The following is a 16901-nucleotide window of genomic DNA, read 5'->3' as shown; positions in this document are numbered from 1 at the left end:
AGAAACCATTGACATCTGACTGTACTGCTGCATAACCGTCCCAGTTCCATGTACAGCCAGGAGAAACCATTGACATCTGACTGTACTGCTGCATAACCGCCCCAGTTCCATGTACAGCCAGGAGAAACTAGTGACATCTGACTGTACTGCTGCATAACCGTCCCAGTTCCATGTACAGCCAGGAGAAACCATTGACATCTGACTGTACTGCTGCATAACCGTCCCAGTTCCATGTACAGCCAGGTGAAACCACTGACATCTGACTGTACTGCTGCATCCAACGCAACCTGACACCACAGCAAGTGGGTCAGTGAAACAAAGAACAGGCCATGGATATGAATGGGATGTAAATCGTGAAAACTGCAGTAATGACACTGTATTGCAGTTCAAGGGTAAGAACAAAAATGAAGAAAACTAAGGGTTTCTAATTGCGTTGAACATCAAGTTACATCAAATTTACAAACATGTGGATGGGTGCACCATGTGACAAAAGCATCAACACCGACAAGCACGATTGAGATTCTGTGTGCTATGTGACAAGAATTACCACACTGACAAACATGTTGATCTAAGCACCATGTGACAGGAACTGCCACACCGACAGGAACATGTATCTGAGCACCACGTGACACGAATTGCCACACTTATCGGCACGAGGATCTGAGGACCATGTGAAAACAACATCAACACTGACAAGCACATTCGTTGTTCTGTGCACCATGTGACAAGAACAGCCACACTGACACTCGCGAGCAGCTGTGCGCTACGTGAAAGAACTGCCACACTGACAGGCACGTGGATCTGTGCAAAATGTGGCAAGGCACGAGGATCAGAGCACCGTGTGACAAGAATTGCCACAGTTACAGGTATGTTGATCTAAGCAACATGTGAGTAGAACTGCCACACTGACAGGCACAATTATCTAAGCACCACGTTACAAGAACTACCACACTTACAGGCATGTTAATTCCTTGGTTTACACACAAACCCCCTTGTAAATAAAAATAAGACAAATGGCATCTTAACAAACAATCAGTTTTCAGGTAACATTTGGATATGACATTTTTACAAAATGTTTGCAATGTTGTGAAAGGTAATACTGCACTGCAGTACTGCAGTAACCCAAGTCACTATACCAGGTACCTCCAATACTTTAACAACGCACGGCACTACACCAGGTGCCTCCAGTGCTATGAACACGACACTATATCAGGTACCTCCAATACTATAACAACCAACGACACTATATCAATTTCTTTTAGTAGAACATTATACCAGGAACCTCCAGTACTATAACAATCCACGACACTATGCGTAGTTCCTCCAATACTATAACAACCCACGATACTCTATAAAGACACCGCACTATACCAGGTACCTCCAATACCATAACAATCTACGACACTATACCAGGTTCCTCCAGTACTATAAAAAAAACGACACTATGCCAGGTAGCTCCGATGCCAAAACAACCCACGACACTATTCCAGGTCCCTCTAATACTACAATGTACCAGCTACCTACAATACTATGACAACCCACGACACTATACCATGTAGTTATAATGCTAAAACACCACCCACACTATAGCACGTTCCCCCAATACTGTAACAACCGACGGCACTTTATCAGACACTTCCAACACTATAACAACCCACGATACTATAAGAGGTTCCTCCAATACTGTAAGAACCCACACACCATGCCAAGTACCCCCAATGCTATAACAAGCCACGCCACTATACCAGGTACCTCCAATACTGTAACAACCCACCACACTATACCGGGTTCCACCAATCCTATACCAACCCACGACACTATACCAGGTACCTCCAATGCTAAACACCCATGACACTATATGAGGTACCTTCAATACTTACGACACTATACTTAATAACGTAGCTCAGATACTATGACAGCCTACGACACTGCACCAGGCACATCAATACTATCACAACGACACGACAGCAGGTTCCTCCAGTACTACTTTATGCCAGGTAACTCCAGTACTATAACCCATAACTATAACAGATTTATCACCTCTGTATGCATTACAACACTATTATAACAGATCTATCACCTCTGTGTATATCCTAACACTATTATAACAGATCCATCACCTCTGAAAACATTCTGAAACTGCTATAACAGGTCCATCACATCTGAATACACCCTCAAAACTATTATAACAGATCGATCATGTCTTTATATATTTCTACACTATTTCCACATTGACTGTCCCACAACGTTTATATCGACAATTTCCACTTTGTTCTCACCCATTATTCACTCGCCCTTCCACAGTCAACCCGACAGTACTGTTACAACAGCGAGCAATAGCAATTCGTGTGTAGATCTGCAACCTAGTCTATCACATATGAGCAACACCTACCAATATATCTTCTTCTACTTATCTACTCTTCACTGACCTTGCGTAACATTGAAGATATCGCTCTCCTCAGCTCTTTACTGTTGACCCGATCTTCCCATTTGTTACATCGCTTAGACCTGTACCCTGTGGTACCATACAAACGTAATAGCTGTGAAGCTTTTTAAAACCAATTTAGGGTACATCATTTAGTCACAAAAATACTCTTTCTGGCTTATAAAGTGCGTTGAATATAGCCTGGCGGTACGGTGTTTGTTAACGTCCAACAAAGGGACCTGGTCTATTTCTCTCATATCGGAGGAATGTGTGCATGAAATGCATCAAGATCCCTTTTCCTATAAACATATGATGTTTAACTCAATGGCCACTCCTAGTTGGGAGTTAACCAGTTTACAGGTTTATGTTTGCATCTGTCTACAGGGCGAGGGTCCCACTCAGTGTATTGTTCCTCAACCCCATGACTGTCAAGCAGCCTGTGATGGAATATGTACATTTTCGCTCATTCGCAAAATATTTTATACTGTTCAAACTATTTCGAACTTGTCAATACCGTTTCGTAATCATTACAATTATGCGTATTGAAATGAAATTAAACTATATGATGAGATGTAATGTACTACATTCTGTATATCAGCATTGCCAATATGTAGTTCCGATGCTTACATATGTTGTATGTAGTTGCGCGGCGAGCATTTCTATTTACTGCAACAAGGAATCTGCCCCATCTTACATTCCCTCCAGACCAGCGACGGCATCAGATCATGCCGCCACCTATTTTCATCTATTATTCGACAACGGTAGCACCCCCTACAGCGAAGAAGATAAAGACTTCATCAGACAAAGTAACCCTCTGCCATATTTTTTTCTGAGCCTATGCATGTGTAAAGGACATCTGAATAGCCCACAGTCTCCTTCTGAAGGTACTGGAGGAGATTTGGACTCCCACTACCCCGGACGTCAGAGCCGGATACAGTCGCATTCTGATGGTACTGGAAGAGAGTCAGATTCACACTCTCCAGGACGTCTGAGTGGTATTCAGTCTCCTCATGGTGGTACTGGAGGACAGGTGGACCATATGTAGATTCATGGACATTCCACCAGCGTCTTCCCGTGTCCAGGGTTAACACTGACAGACAGACTCTCACATTCATCCAGCGTCTTCCCGTACCCAGGGTTAACACTGACAAACAGACTCTCACATTCATCCAGCGTCTTCCCGTACCCAGGGTTAACACTGACAGACAGACTCTTACATTCATCCAGCGTCTTCCCGTGTCCAGTATTAACACTGACAAACAGACTCTTACATTCATCCAGCGTCTTCCCGTGTCCAGGGTTAACACTGACAGACAGACTCTTACATTCATCCAGCGTCTTCCCGTGTCCAGTATTAACACTGACAAACAGACTCTTACATTCATCCAGCGTCTTCCCGTGTCCAGGGTTAACACTGACAGACAGACTCTTACATTCATCCAGCGTCTTCCCGTGTCCAGTATTAACACTGACAAACAGACTCTTACATTCATCCAGCGTCTTCCAGTGTCCAGTTGGAATTAATACATGCGTCTGTTTTTTGTTCTAATATTTTATTTACATCTTAATGACTTACATACCCTGGATGATTCAGACTACACCTTGTCAGCTGTAGCTGAGGCTTCATAGTCTACAAATAAATAAAATGACTGAATACAGAATTATGATAACTGAAATTAGCAATCACATTTTTGCTAAAACATCAACTAGGTATATAATAAAAAAATAATAACATTTCAAGAAATAAATCTATTGTAGATGATATTATGCTTGTCAATATCCCCAGAATACAAATAAAATAGACATGGCAATGCATTTAAAGTGAACTGTATTTGCTAATAACCCCAAATATCAGTTACAGGAAACAATATCAAACTGCCGTAACAACAGTGTTTTTGTCAACTATATTTGTTCGGTTCAACAGTGAAAGTAGAAAATGATAGTCACTATGAAACACTAGAACACTGGGGTATTGCCCGGATCACGTGACAGGTTCTCGTTAAAACAGTTATCTCCCTGTAGACTTGTACACAGTATCTATACAACAAGACTTAGATGTACAAATTACGTCACTGGCCAAATATTGTAGCCATTTTATTATCATAGCAACAGAGTTAAACAACACAGAGATGATGCTAAGTCATGACATAATGCTGGTGAAGATGGGCACATAACATAATATCGTACAGCAAACATGGGGTATCCTATCCTACAGGGACGTTACCTGGGAACCCCACTGTCCGGGGTACTGTCCCAGCAAAGTCAATGTCGGGTTCAATGAACTCATTTTATTCTACATATGCATAAAATATTTTAGAGCAAAGATTTAAGGCAGTCCCTCTTGTAACAATAAGTCAACAATTTCGAGTAAACATTTCCAAATGATACTGAAACTTAAAAGGGTGATATGTTTGTTGCCAGGTAACTAAACTTGAATACAGTAGAAAGGTTGGATGAATATGTGGTGCCATGATGTTACAGTGCAATGATAAATGGGTCATAAATATAACCAGAATTATGTACAGGTACGCGTCCATATAACACTTATGGACCAATGAACATTGCTAGTGGCTGTTGAATTCACGGATCGCTTTACGCAACAGGTAGTGAATGCAGTTATGAGTTACCTGTCTCGGTCGGGTCTAGTTCTTCATGTAACTACATGCTTTTGCAACATAAACATCCTGGAAATATGTACAAGTTAGAATTAAGGGTGTTATCGCCTGCGTGCTTTCTTTTAAATTGTTTCTGCACATATCGAATGTAGCCGAATTAATGTTTCAGTTTTCTAACAATACGTGCATGATCGATCCGTGAACTCGGTTTCACAATTTCTACCTGAGAGAAACAGAAACTAAATGCAATTATAACGTACGAATAGAGACAAGCCAGATGGAGCCGGGTGACCAGCTTTAAGTCTGGATTAACCCTGGATTAACCCTTGCCATGGCGTCCGCTAGATATCAGTGCAAGCATTGGTCTCTGTAGTTTCCTTCGCAAATATATTACAGGTTAATAAATATCTCGTACTTGTTGATTACGGTCTTTAATATATACAAACATTTCGTCCGTTACTGACCTAGCAACTCATGAAACACGTTGATAAAGTACAGAGTGGCAGTAATATCTAGTGGTTCCAACATACTAGGACCCACAGGTGCTTGTGTCAAACTATGTACAAACTCACACTTACAGTTACTAAATCCACATTACTCAGCACTAGATAGAGAATAGATACATAAATTATGTGTTAACAGTAACCGATGGCGAGCTCTTGTAGTGTTGTATCTATTCCACTGTTCCACTGTGGTTTAGGAGCTAAAGGTCGACTATGGTGAACAATGTCTGTGTGAACACTTGTAGTAAGGACTGTGTTGTTCAGCACAAACCACGCACTTTAATCTTTACTGTGATTGTCACATCACTGCCAAGTAGAGAGTTACCATGACAACATGCGCGTGCTCCCTGGCACATGTGTAACACAACTGAGAAAATCATGTTTCATCGCCGTAATATCCATGTATTTAATCCTTGCCTATGATGCTGGTCAGAATACTATCCTTGTGTTGTCACAGGAAACATCTTGCGCATTTTGTGTTGCACTGTCCACCCGGACAATGTACTCGTCTAGCGACACCTTCCACTGGGAGAGAGATTCATACTTACGAATGAATTCAGTTATTCCAAAAAGTCAATGACGTCATTCTCACGTCTTGATGACGTCACTATTTACACGTGTGGACATCTACTATCCGCTCACATGTTTTACAGCGCACATAACAACACCAGTAGAATTTACAATGGCAGCGTTCAACAAGTTTTCGTTTGAAAGTGTTGTATCCGCGACCGCAGCACAACAGGTTACAACCATCCATCCCCTCGGAGTTTCTGTTGCACTCACGACCAATAGTTCCGAAGGATCCCGTGTCAGGATCCGATGTACAGTAGTCGGGCGACTCGTCCAAATATATCACGTCTTCCCTTGATGGGCGGTTATAGCGTTTATTTTTGCGCACTAGTTTTGTTCCCCTTTTGTTGAACTTGACCTCTGTTGCACCATCGTATTTATCTTTGAGACGGTCCCCAACTTCTCTGAAAGACGGCAGCTGTTGCCAACAGGTCTTCAAGCTACAGGAGCCGGACACGCCATGACACTTGCACGCTACTTTGGCGTAGTTGTACACCGACTGGAAATGTAAGAGAATAGTTACTACTTCACATTTATTTTACAAAGGGGACATATAAAAACAGAAAGCATAAGTAAATGATCATTTGTGAACATGACGCTTGTCTACGTAACTGTGTGGTTGTAACCGACTAATCACATTGCATGTGTAGGGATATTGGAAGCTGGGGCGTCATACACCTACAGTCTTTCTCTGCAATTCACCTGAAACAAGGCAAGCGTGGATCGTGGATTGGGAGTAACATTTGGTTCTGTATGAAGAAACTTTAGCAGAAATCTAATTTTGGAAATGAGCTCAGGGCTGCATCTTTATCCCGGCCTCCATAACGGAAATAGACAAAAATGCGTTTTCGGAATCTGTCGCAAAAAAGTGTTAAAATGGAATTCGGCGTGTATCGGGAGGTCGTCAGGGATCACCAGCCATCTGCGTTCTGCACCGTCCTTGCCAAGTTTGTGATGATGTGTTATAAAAAGGTGCACACCAAGTGATCGGTACTGTTGCATACAGTCTGCAGACCTGCATCTGAACAGGGGTACTTGCAGCAGACATGGTGGATATCTCACCGGTAGATACGTTTTATTCTAACCTATAACCACGTTGTGTAGTTACGTTGTCACACAGTTGATGTAGCTATTGGTGTTCTCTTGAAACGTACGCAACCAAACTAATCCCGTTAAATAACGTTCTCACAAAAGGTCCATTATTTAGGAGTTGCTACCTGTTTTCCCCCAGAAATGCCAATCTAATACCGTGCATCATTCAGCATTTGATTTATATTGGATTAACATTTCTCGCATACCAAAGTAAACACCAGTCTGGTAATCACGTGGTTTCCCCAGGTCCATGTCAAGTGAGAGCCCGCGGGCCCCGGTTACAGCCATTTAACACGAAAAATGATAACCTGTACATTCTACAGTTTCTTCCACACTCTACGATTACTACCCCATTCTAGCATTTCTTCCACATTTTACCATTACTTCCACATTTTACCATTACTTCCACATTCTTCAGGTACTATAGAATCCAAAGCTACCAACATATATTCTTCTACAGCTATACATGCCTGATTAACGAATGTCAGGAAGGCGCCCTGCACAAGCTTGCTATAAAGACAAGCACCAAGATAAAGCAAACTGAAATTGTTCAAATTCTTGACGACGGAAGTTCGATCATCAAAACACATTTCGGAAAATGTACCCCTTTTCATGTGAAATGCTGATAACAGGAGCAATAAGGCTTTTAGAGTAGTTCCTCTTTCTTTAATCAATCCATATTCTATCAGCAGGTGAATAGACGCAAGCGAATGATAATGAAGTTGGTCCGTATGTTTTGTGCTCAAGTCTTTTTTCCGCCCACAACAGAGCTGTACACAGTAGAACCCTATCTTACCTTGATGACTAAGGGCACATATACACAGTCATTCATGAGTATACTCAGGCTCTCAGTAATTTGACAGCTTCTAAAAATTTGAATTACAAGAAAGCAGTCCGAAGGATGAATTGCAAGGCATGTTTTTTTATCTTCCAAGTGCTATACACGAACAAAAAACTGCCTGACTCTCCGTCCTTTCTTACGGTATAACGCTGGCCGAGAAAAAGCATGTCTTTCTGTGCATAGTTCAGCTGCCGTAAACCTATAAGATATCGTACACGCTATTGAAAACTTGGGGTCAAATAGGTGGATGTACTGCCAGCAGACTGAATCACGTATCACATACATATCTTGTTTGGTTGATTATGGGCCATAAAGGTTCAATGTTTCCATTCTTGTGTGACAGTCACACGAGTATAATGCAACATGCTTATTGACGACCGGAATGGAAGTATTCGTGTACTTCTCCCACCATTCACTGACTGATGTTTATATACATATTCAAATTTAAGTGATTGGCAGATGAAATCGGACTTGAATCAGCATGAAGCATTAATTACATATGTGTGGATGACATGTTTTCTATGAGGTCTCACAATCTCACATTGTTTAGTGTGACAAGTCTTCTAGGGAGTTCTATCACTCGCATCTAGATGCATGCAGACTGTCTCTGCTCACTGAGTTGAACTTGTCTATAAAACTGGACCAATCTATAATGCAAAGGAGACAAAAATATGTTCTAATGAAACTTACAGAGAACGCACTAATTGTGATCGGGACGTGAACATTATGTTTATCAAAAAGCAAGATGTGCCTAGTCATCATACACACTGACAATGGAGGTGTTTCACAGATGTGAGCCAGCCGTTCACACCGTCACAGCATGCGACAAACACCACGCCGATTAAGGTACCTTCATCAAACGTTGCTTGTCATGCAATACATTTTTGTTTTTCAGTTCATTTTCCACTTGTTTCCGTATGGAAGACTTGACTAACGTCATAGTTGCTCAACTGGATCCCATTACCCTTTCTTAACCGTTTGATAAAACCTAAACGCATAACATAGAACAAATCCTAAGAGCGACTTTCGTCTTGCCTTTATCCAGCTGTTGGATATACCCGACTATCTGATATACCGCACTATTGAATATACCACGCTGTCTGATATACCACACTGTTTGATATACCATATTGTTTGATACACCACACTAATATACTACATGCCCGACTGTTGGATATGCCCGACTGTTGGATACTATGGACTGTTCGATACGTCAACTGTTCGATATGCACGATCGGACACATGTGTACTGCCTGACTTGGCAAACATAAGAGGCCGACGCCCCATTATCTCTGTACTGTATGGTGTTCGTCTGGCTGCTTGTGTGGTACCACGCTTCCGTTGGAAGTAAAGGAATTCATACCGCAAATATCGAGAAGGTATGGTATACGCAATGAAGCATGTCGAGAAGGTAGGGAATACGTGATGTACCCTACTGAAGTCAGGTAATACGTAATGAAAACTATTGATATCAGGCAATACGTGATGTAACTTACTGAAGCCAGGTGATATGTAGTGTAACCTACTGAAGACAGACAACACGTAATCTAACATATCGAGAAGGTAGACATTACATATTGTAACCCACTAAAGTCAGGGAATCTGGAAGGGTTCAGCATGATAGGGCGGTGGAGTCAAGGGAGTCAACTGATCACATACCTGAGGTCAACGCTATTCATTTTGTCTGGGGACAGTTCTGTCAAACACATTTCACTTCAGCAGACTCAAGGCTGAAAATATGTCATAATTCATTCACATAATTACATGCTACTGCCTTGAACGTTCCTGCAGCTGATAGGACTCGTAATTTATTGGCCAGTTTTTAACATTTCTTCCTCGGGCTGATTGGCATTTCCTCAGGACAGGGCCGGATGACGTGACACATTAAGACAGAGAAGCTGTGAGGGAGAGTGGTGACATAGTGGACTCCTTGTGTGAAGGTAGACAAACTGTATGATGGGGAGGGGTGACATAGTGGACTCTTTGTGTGAAGGAAAGGGCATTGTATGATGGGGAGGGGTGACATAGTGGACTCTTTGTGTGAAGGCGGACACACTGTATGATGGGGAGAGGTGACATAGTGGACTCCCCGTGTGAAGACAAAGACATTGTATGATGGGGAGGGGTGACATAGTGGACTCTTTGTGTGAAGGAAAGGACATTGTATGATGGGGAGGGGTGACATAGTGGACTCTTTGTGTGAAGGCGGACACACTGTATGATGGGGAGAGGTGACATAGTGGACTCCCCGTGTGAAGACAAAGACATTGTATGATGGGGAGGGGTGACATAGTGGACTCCTTGTGTGAAGGCAAAGACATTGTATGATGGGGAGGGGTTACATAGTGGACTCTTTGTGTGAAGGCAGACACACTGTATGATGGGGAGAGGTGACATAGTGGACTCCTTGTGTGAAGACAAAGACATCATATGATTGGGAGGGGTGACATAGTTGACTCCTTGTGTGAAGACAAAGACACTGTATGATGGGAAGGGGTGACATAATGGACTCCATGTGTGAAGACAAAGACGTTGCATGATGGGGAGGGGTGACATAGTGGACTCCTTGTGTGAAGGAAAAGACATTGTATGATGGGGAGAGGTGACATAGGTGACTCCTTGTGAGAAGGCAAAGACATTGTATGATGGGGAGGGGTGACATAGTGGACTCCTTATGTGATGACAAAGAGATTGTATGATGGGGAGGGGTGACACAGTTGACTCCTTGTGTGAAGGCAAAGACATTGTATGATGGGGAGAGGTGACATAGTGGACTCCTTATGTGATGACAAAGAGATTGTATGATGGGGAGGGGTGACACAGTTGACTCCTCGTGTGAAGGCGGACACACTGTATGATGGGGAGAGGTGACATAGTGGACTCCCCGTGTGAAGGCAAAGATATTGTACGATGGGGAGGGGTGACATAGTGGACTCCTTATGTGATGACAAAGAGATTGTATGATGGGGAGGGGTGACATAGGTGACCCCTCGTGCGAAGGAAAAGACATTGTATGATGGGGAGGGTGACATAGTGGACTCCATGTGTGAAGACAGACACACTGTTTGATGGGGAGGGGTTACATAGTGAGTGGGCTCCTTATGTGAACACTCAGGTGTTATGGGGAGACTGTATAGCGCAATGTTGCTACGCGTGACTGTCCTGTCTAGTTGGCTCTAACGCCTCATGATGAAGCAGATATTTACGTAAGCAAGGACTAGCATCCCTTCTGTTAGATTTATACTTCGCACACACGCTTTTAACTCCAAATTTGTCTTAGCAGCATTTTATACTGGATTCCCACACTTCTTAGACTTTAATTGTATTAATACTTGACTGAAATGAAGTTTAAATCCCTGCCACTATGCTGTCTATAGATCGCTGCAGCAGGGACCGGCAACATTGTGACTACCCGAAAGGCCTTTTCAACTGTGGAGTGTTTGTCGCACTGTATTAAGCAGTCTGGGCATTGTTCGGTAGATAAAGCAGCCCAACACGGCCTCTTGCTATCACCAGCCTCCCAACGTGCAGGCGACTCCCACAGAAAACCTATTGAGCCGCTAGTCAATGCCCTCAACTAAATAGAGTTGGGGCAATTCATTGGGGTGGAATAGTTCGAATTGAAACTAGCCGACTCCTGTTCTGTGGCGTTCAAAAGTGTTATTGCTTGCGGTATTGGTGGGTGACTTTAGGACTCTTTTTAGAAAATACAGAGGTGTCAGACTTTCATTCATTGGCAAGGTTTTTCTCCTCGGGTCTGGGTTGTCATATGTGACTAAGGAGGCAGAAGTACCTTCACTCTATGCTTGAGGAGTTGACGTTTAGCGCTCTATGGATACGAGACATTTGAAAGAAGGAAATGACTTTTCAATCTAGTTTTTGTTACCTGCTCACACTCTGACAGTATTGTTGGCCGAGTGCTCGACAGGTGAGAGGCGTCATGATGATCATCTTCTCGCCATAAACACATCATTGTTCACTTTCACATACCCAATCTGACCAGCATAAAACTGTTCTACTGACGACACATAAACAACAGTGCAAAGTCCATTTCTTCCCTAACAACATAAACGTGTTCTACTGAGACATAAACAACAGTGCAATGTCCATTGTTTCGTCAAAAAAAAGGTTTCACTGACGACACATGAAGAGTGAAAGGTTGAGCGATTACAGCGGCAGTAGTAAATACAACGGTCGAATATGACATGTTGACTATGGCATGAGGAATGATGTCAGCGGTCAATGTTCTAGATTTTTGGAGAAGATTGTGGTGTTCACGTCAAGGCCGTTCTTGGTGGATTATCTGGGATGACGGGGCAGGCGTCCGTCCCTTTATACATCTTTCAGAAATAAACATCCACAGTTGGAATAATCAATTTTACTCCAATTTCTCCAAGGTGGTTAGTCTTATAGAAGGTAGCTCACTGCTGCCCTCTCCAGAAATCAGGAACTTAACAGGAAAAAAATCCAACAGTCTTGTTGTCATAATAAACCTCCCCAGTTTGGAGAAAAACATTGAACAAATCGAGAACTTTCATTGCTGATGCAAGTTGTGACAACATCCTTCACTTGACTCATGAAACAAAGCAGAATGTGAGTGGTCCTCACATTCCTTGAAGGAAACATGTGACGCTTGTGGCAAACATGACTCTTGAGCAATACCTTCCTCAACCTGATTCAAAGATGATATCAGATCCTGCTTTTAATCAACCATCATCATAATATACCTGATTGTATTACGTGAAAAGTAAGTTATGCAATGGTCTTTAAAGATCGCCCACTGTCGGGCGTGAATGTAGCCTGGTCTACCTGTCAGAAATTCCTGGAACAACAACAACAAACCCAAGAACATTCGGCTCCTTCTAGCAGTCTGCTTGTACAGTACACTGCATGACCAACCCAGTTGATTGCATGGCTGTGGGCATTTTCGACCAGCAACTCTGGATAACACCTTATCGTGTTTATTTTATACATAAAGTAGATATCCCGTCATCTGACTCAGAAATCATGATTTACATTATATTCCGCTAAATCAAAGTCAGAGGCCACCTATTTATCTACCACCACAAGTATTTAGTTCTTTAAAACCTGTGAACTGCCACTTCCCCTTGAAGCCTTATGATCGACCATAGTGAGTTTCCTCAAATAGAAGGTCAACGAGGAGCCTGATAAGCGGCAACAAAGATTCTTAGACGGTAGTCTAAAGTTTGGGTCGTGGGGTGAATCAAATGCTTTAGCAAAATAACAAACCTCCTGATCTCTGATTCTCAGTATTCACTAGTAATCATCTGTCATCTCTGACTCTCAGTATTCACCGGTACTTCACCTGTCATCTCTGACTCTCAGTATTTACTACTTAATCTCCTGACTCTGAGAATTCACTAGAACTTCTCAAGAATCACTAGTACTTAATCTCCTGATCTTCATCCTCAACATTCTCTACTAGTTCACCAGGTTTTTTCTATTTCAAGTTTCCCCTTCCCTGATATTCTGTACATCGTCACTTGCTGCATTAGACCATTGCGCAACGGGGTGAAAAACCTGTCAATTTCCAGACACGATTTACACTGAGCTTCTCAAATTGCGATAGATGTAACAGTACCCGTTCAAGCACCGACCTCGCTGAATTAAAGGTCATTTTGTGTTATACGTAGGAGTCCCCTACACCCGACACAACGCCATCTTAGCCTGCTGCTACAGGCCTTGTTGTATGGCAGAACATTTCTGACACTGTCAGACGCCGAAAACCTAATGTCCATGAAATGTAATGCAATATTGCATACGTTGACTTACTTAGTAAATTGATGTCCGACAGGAATAATACCAGAGCACCGCTCGGAGTGTCGGGTTGCCAACAGTGAAGAAGGTTATGTCAAAGATAGTAATTAGCCATGAATGGAAACCTCTAAAACGGCAAGTTTCTTGAAAGCCTTGGGGCGTCCCTGCCTCCCTCGGTCACTGAACAGGTAATGTCATTTCACTTTCCACCGCACAGTAAACTCTGGATTATCTTGAGAACATATAGCCAGACTGAGGTAGCACGACCAAAAACCATTACTTGTAAGAGGTGTACATGAATATATCGCACACTAGTCCTTACACGTAGAACTGTCATACAGTTGACTGTTACCAAGCTTGAGCGGCAAGACGAGTGTTCCTTCTATCAGTAGATGGCTTGAAATTTGTACTTCTACGAAGAGCCTGGATAGAATCATGTATGGTCTTGCAGAGGAACGGCTAGAAGCTTGTATCTCTACGAAAAGCCTGGTTATTAGCATGTAAGGTCTTAACGAGATACGGCTAGGGGCTTGATAGCCTACCTAGAATCATGTACCGTGTATCAGTAGACTGATAATCTGGATAATAGCATGCACCATCTTACAGAGAAGTACGGCTTGAAGCTTGTACCGCATGAAAGGCTAGAACGTTGGCGGCTTTGGCGAGAGTTGAATAAAATGACAAGGAGATATGTTCGACCTCCATCAGTTGATTCTGGTTTGAACGCTTAGTTCCCTTTTTTCATAATACGAGCAACCAATAAGTCTATCTTATCTCCTGTCAGATTTCATATGCTCAAAAAGGAAAAGGTAGTTTTTCGGGGCTTTTTTTATCTGCAGATTAGCACAGCCAGAATGAGATCCGGTGACCAAGCCATAGCAAGTGCACTCTCGTAACGTTTGAAAGTTTTATGCAGCATTTGAGGGTAACGTGGGACAACAAGTACTTAAATAATAACGCGTAAACTCGACAATAAACGCTCCAAGATAAGACGCAGTTTTGGCGTGATGGGTACAGATGCAGGGCTTCAGGGGAGGTAACCATGGAAGCCACTCATTAAGATGCCATGTCGTTTATGTTCCGTAACAAAATTAATTAATGAACATGTGTTTATCATCATCGATTACTCACGCCTGTTGTCTACACTGTTTCTACAGATAGTATGGACACACGATCTTGATCTTGATGGGTTTCGAAAACTGTAAACTATGATCAGTAAATGTCGGCATTTGGTATACGTTCTCCAACAGTGATCACCTGATGACTTTTCATCCGAAAAGTAACGCTACAACAATTGCAACATTTACACTAACGAGATCTGGTAGAGGGCGTCAGATGAGGTAGACGCCAGTGGGGCGTCAGCGAGGACGTCAAGGGGTGTCAGGGAGGACGTCAGCGAGGACGACACGGGACGCCATAGTTGACGTCAGGGAGACACTAGGAGGACATCAGGGAGACGCCAGGTAGGACGTCATGGAGGAGCTTAGGTGAAGGTCAGGAAAGACATATAAGAGGAGCGTCACCGAGGACTTCATTGAAGACGTTAGATGGACGTAAGGAAGAGGACAGGGAGGACGTCATGGAGATGACAAGAGGACATCAGGTGGACATCAGGGAGGACGTCACGAAGGAGGTCAAGGAGACGTCTGGTAGGACGCAACTGGGGCGTCATCGAGGACGTCAGGGAAAAGAAAGGAACGACGTGAGATGTACGTCAGGGGGCGTCAGCGAGGACGTCAGAAGGACGTCAGCGAGTACGTGACGAGAGCCTCAGCCAGAACGTAAGGGAAACGAAAGGCAGGACGTCAGGAGGACGTCATGTGGACGTCAGGGAGCGTCGGCGGGGTTGTCAGAAAGACGCAATACCTCGGTACATCATCCGGTACAATACATCGCCCCCTTTACCTCATCTCTGAGTAGTCTGACAATAGTTATCGTAGAAATATTTTTAAGTATGGGATGCTTAGGGCCCAAGCTCTGCTTTGGACCTGAGAAATGGCTACTGTGCACGGCTACCAGGATTTTAAAGTCTTATTTCGTCGTGCGAAGTCGAGTAGGCAGTCTGTTATATAACTGTGAATCTGTATTGCAGTCTGTTATATAACTGTGAAACTAGTCGCAATGCATCCTTGTTTCACAGAACTATGACAGAAACTAGTCGCATGCATCCTTGTTTCACAGAAGTATGACAGAAACTAGTCGCAATGCATCCTTGTTTTACAGAACTATGACAGAAACTAGTTGCATGCATCCTTGTTTCACAGAACTATGACAGAAACTAGTTGCATGCATCCTTGTTTCACAGAACTATGACAGAAACTAGTTGCATGCATCCTTGTTTCACAGAACTATGACAGAAACTAGTCGCAATGCATCCTTGTTTCACAAAACTATGACAGAAACTAGTTGCATGCATCCTTGTTTCACAGAACTATGACAGAAACTAGTTGCATGCATCCTTGTTTCACAGAACTATGACAGAAACTAGTCGCAATGCATCCTTGTTTTACAGAACTATGACAGAAACTAGTTGCATGCATCCTTGTTTCACAGAACTATGACAGAAACTAGTCGCATACATCCTCAAATGCGCATTTTGCACAAGGTTCCCGAGCACCTGTTGACATATATGTTGTACACGGCACTACACACTACAGAATCTACCTGTCGGATAGGCGGTATGGAAGAACAGCATCCTCATCCATCTGACACCAGACACGATAGTCAGAATATATATGTAGAATATTTGCTGTGAATACACATGATTACACCTGATGCCGTAATATTTGAATATTTGCATGTTTGCGCGCGTGTGTGTGTGAGAGAGAGGGGGTGGGGTAGGGGTGGGGATGAGAGAGAATAAACGAATATAATACAAGTTTGTATATACATTTGGTTCCATTTCTTTATGGAACGACACGCAGTATGAAATCATATTTGAGATATAATTGCAATCTGAGGGGGGATATACGATGCGTATATCTGGAATATTCGATATATATGTCTGGCAAAAGCATAGCTATATAACTCTTGTGGGTCACAACTCGCAATTAGCCTTAATCTCTGTGCAGGGTTCT

General features: G+C 42.8%; 1 protein-coding gene across 2 annotated transcripts in view; it reads right to left on the bottom strand.

Moving 5' to 3' along the window:
* Positions 1-3961: 3961 nt before the first annotated feature.
* The window catches only part of LOC137296803 (protein Wnt-5a-like), a 206788-nt gene continuing 193848 nt past the window's right edge, over positions 3962-16901 (bottom strand). For both annotated transcript variants that reach the window (XM_067828662.1, XM_067828661.1), the window contains exon 5: positions 3962-6612. In XM_067828662.1, coding sequence (XP_067684763.1) covers positions 6151-6612 — 462 coding nt within the window. In that variant the 3' untranslated portion in view covers positions 3962-6150. The remainder of the gene's footprint in view (positions 6613-16901) is intronic.

Source organism: Haliotis asinina, chromosome 9 (assembly GCF_037392515.1).
Source record: "Haliotis asinina isolate JCU_RB_2024 chromosome 9, JCU_Hal_asi_v2, whole genome shotgun sequence".
Taxonomy (NCBI): domain Eukaryota; kingdom Metazoa; phylum Mollusca; class Gastropoda; order Lepetellida; family Haliotidae; genus Haliotis; species Haliotis asinina.
Note: the sequence above shows the minus strand (reverse complement) of the source record. Positions and strands in the feature narration are given on the sequence as shown.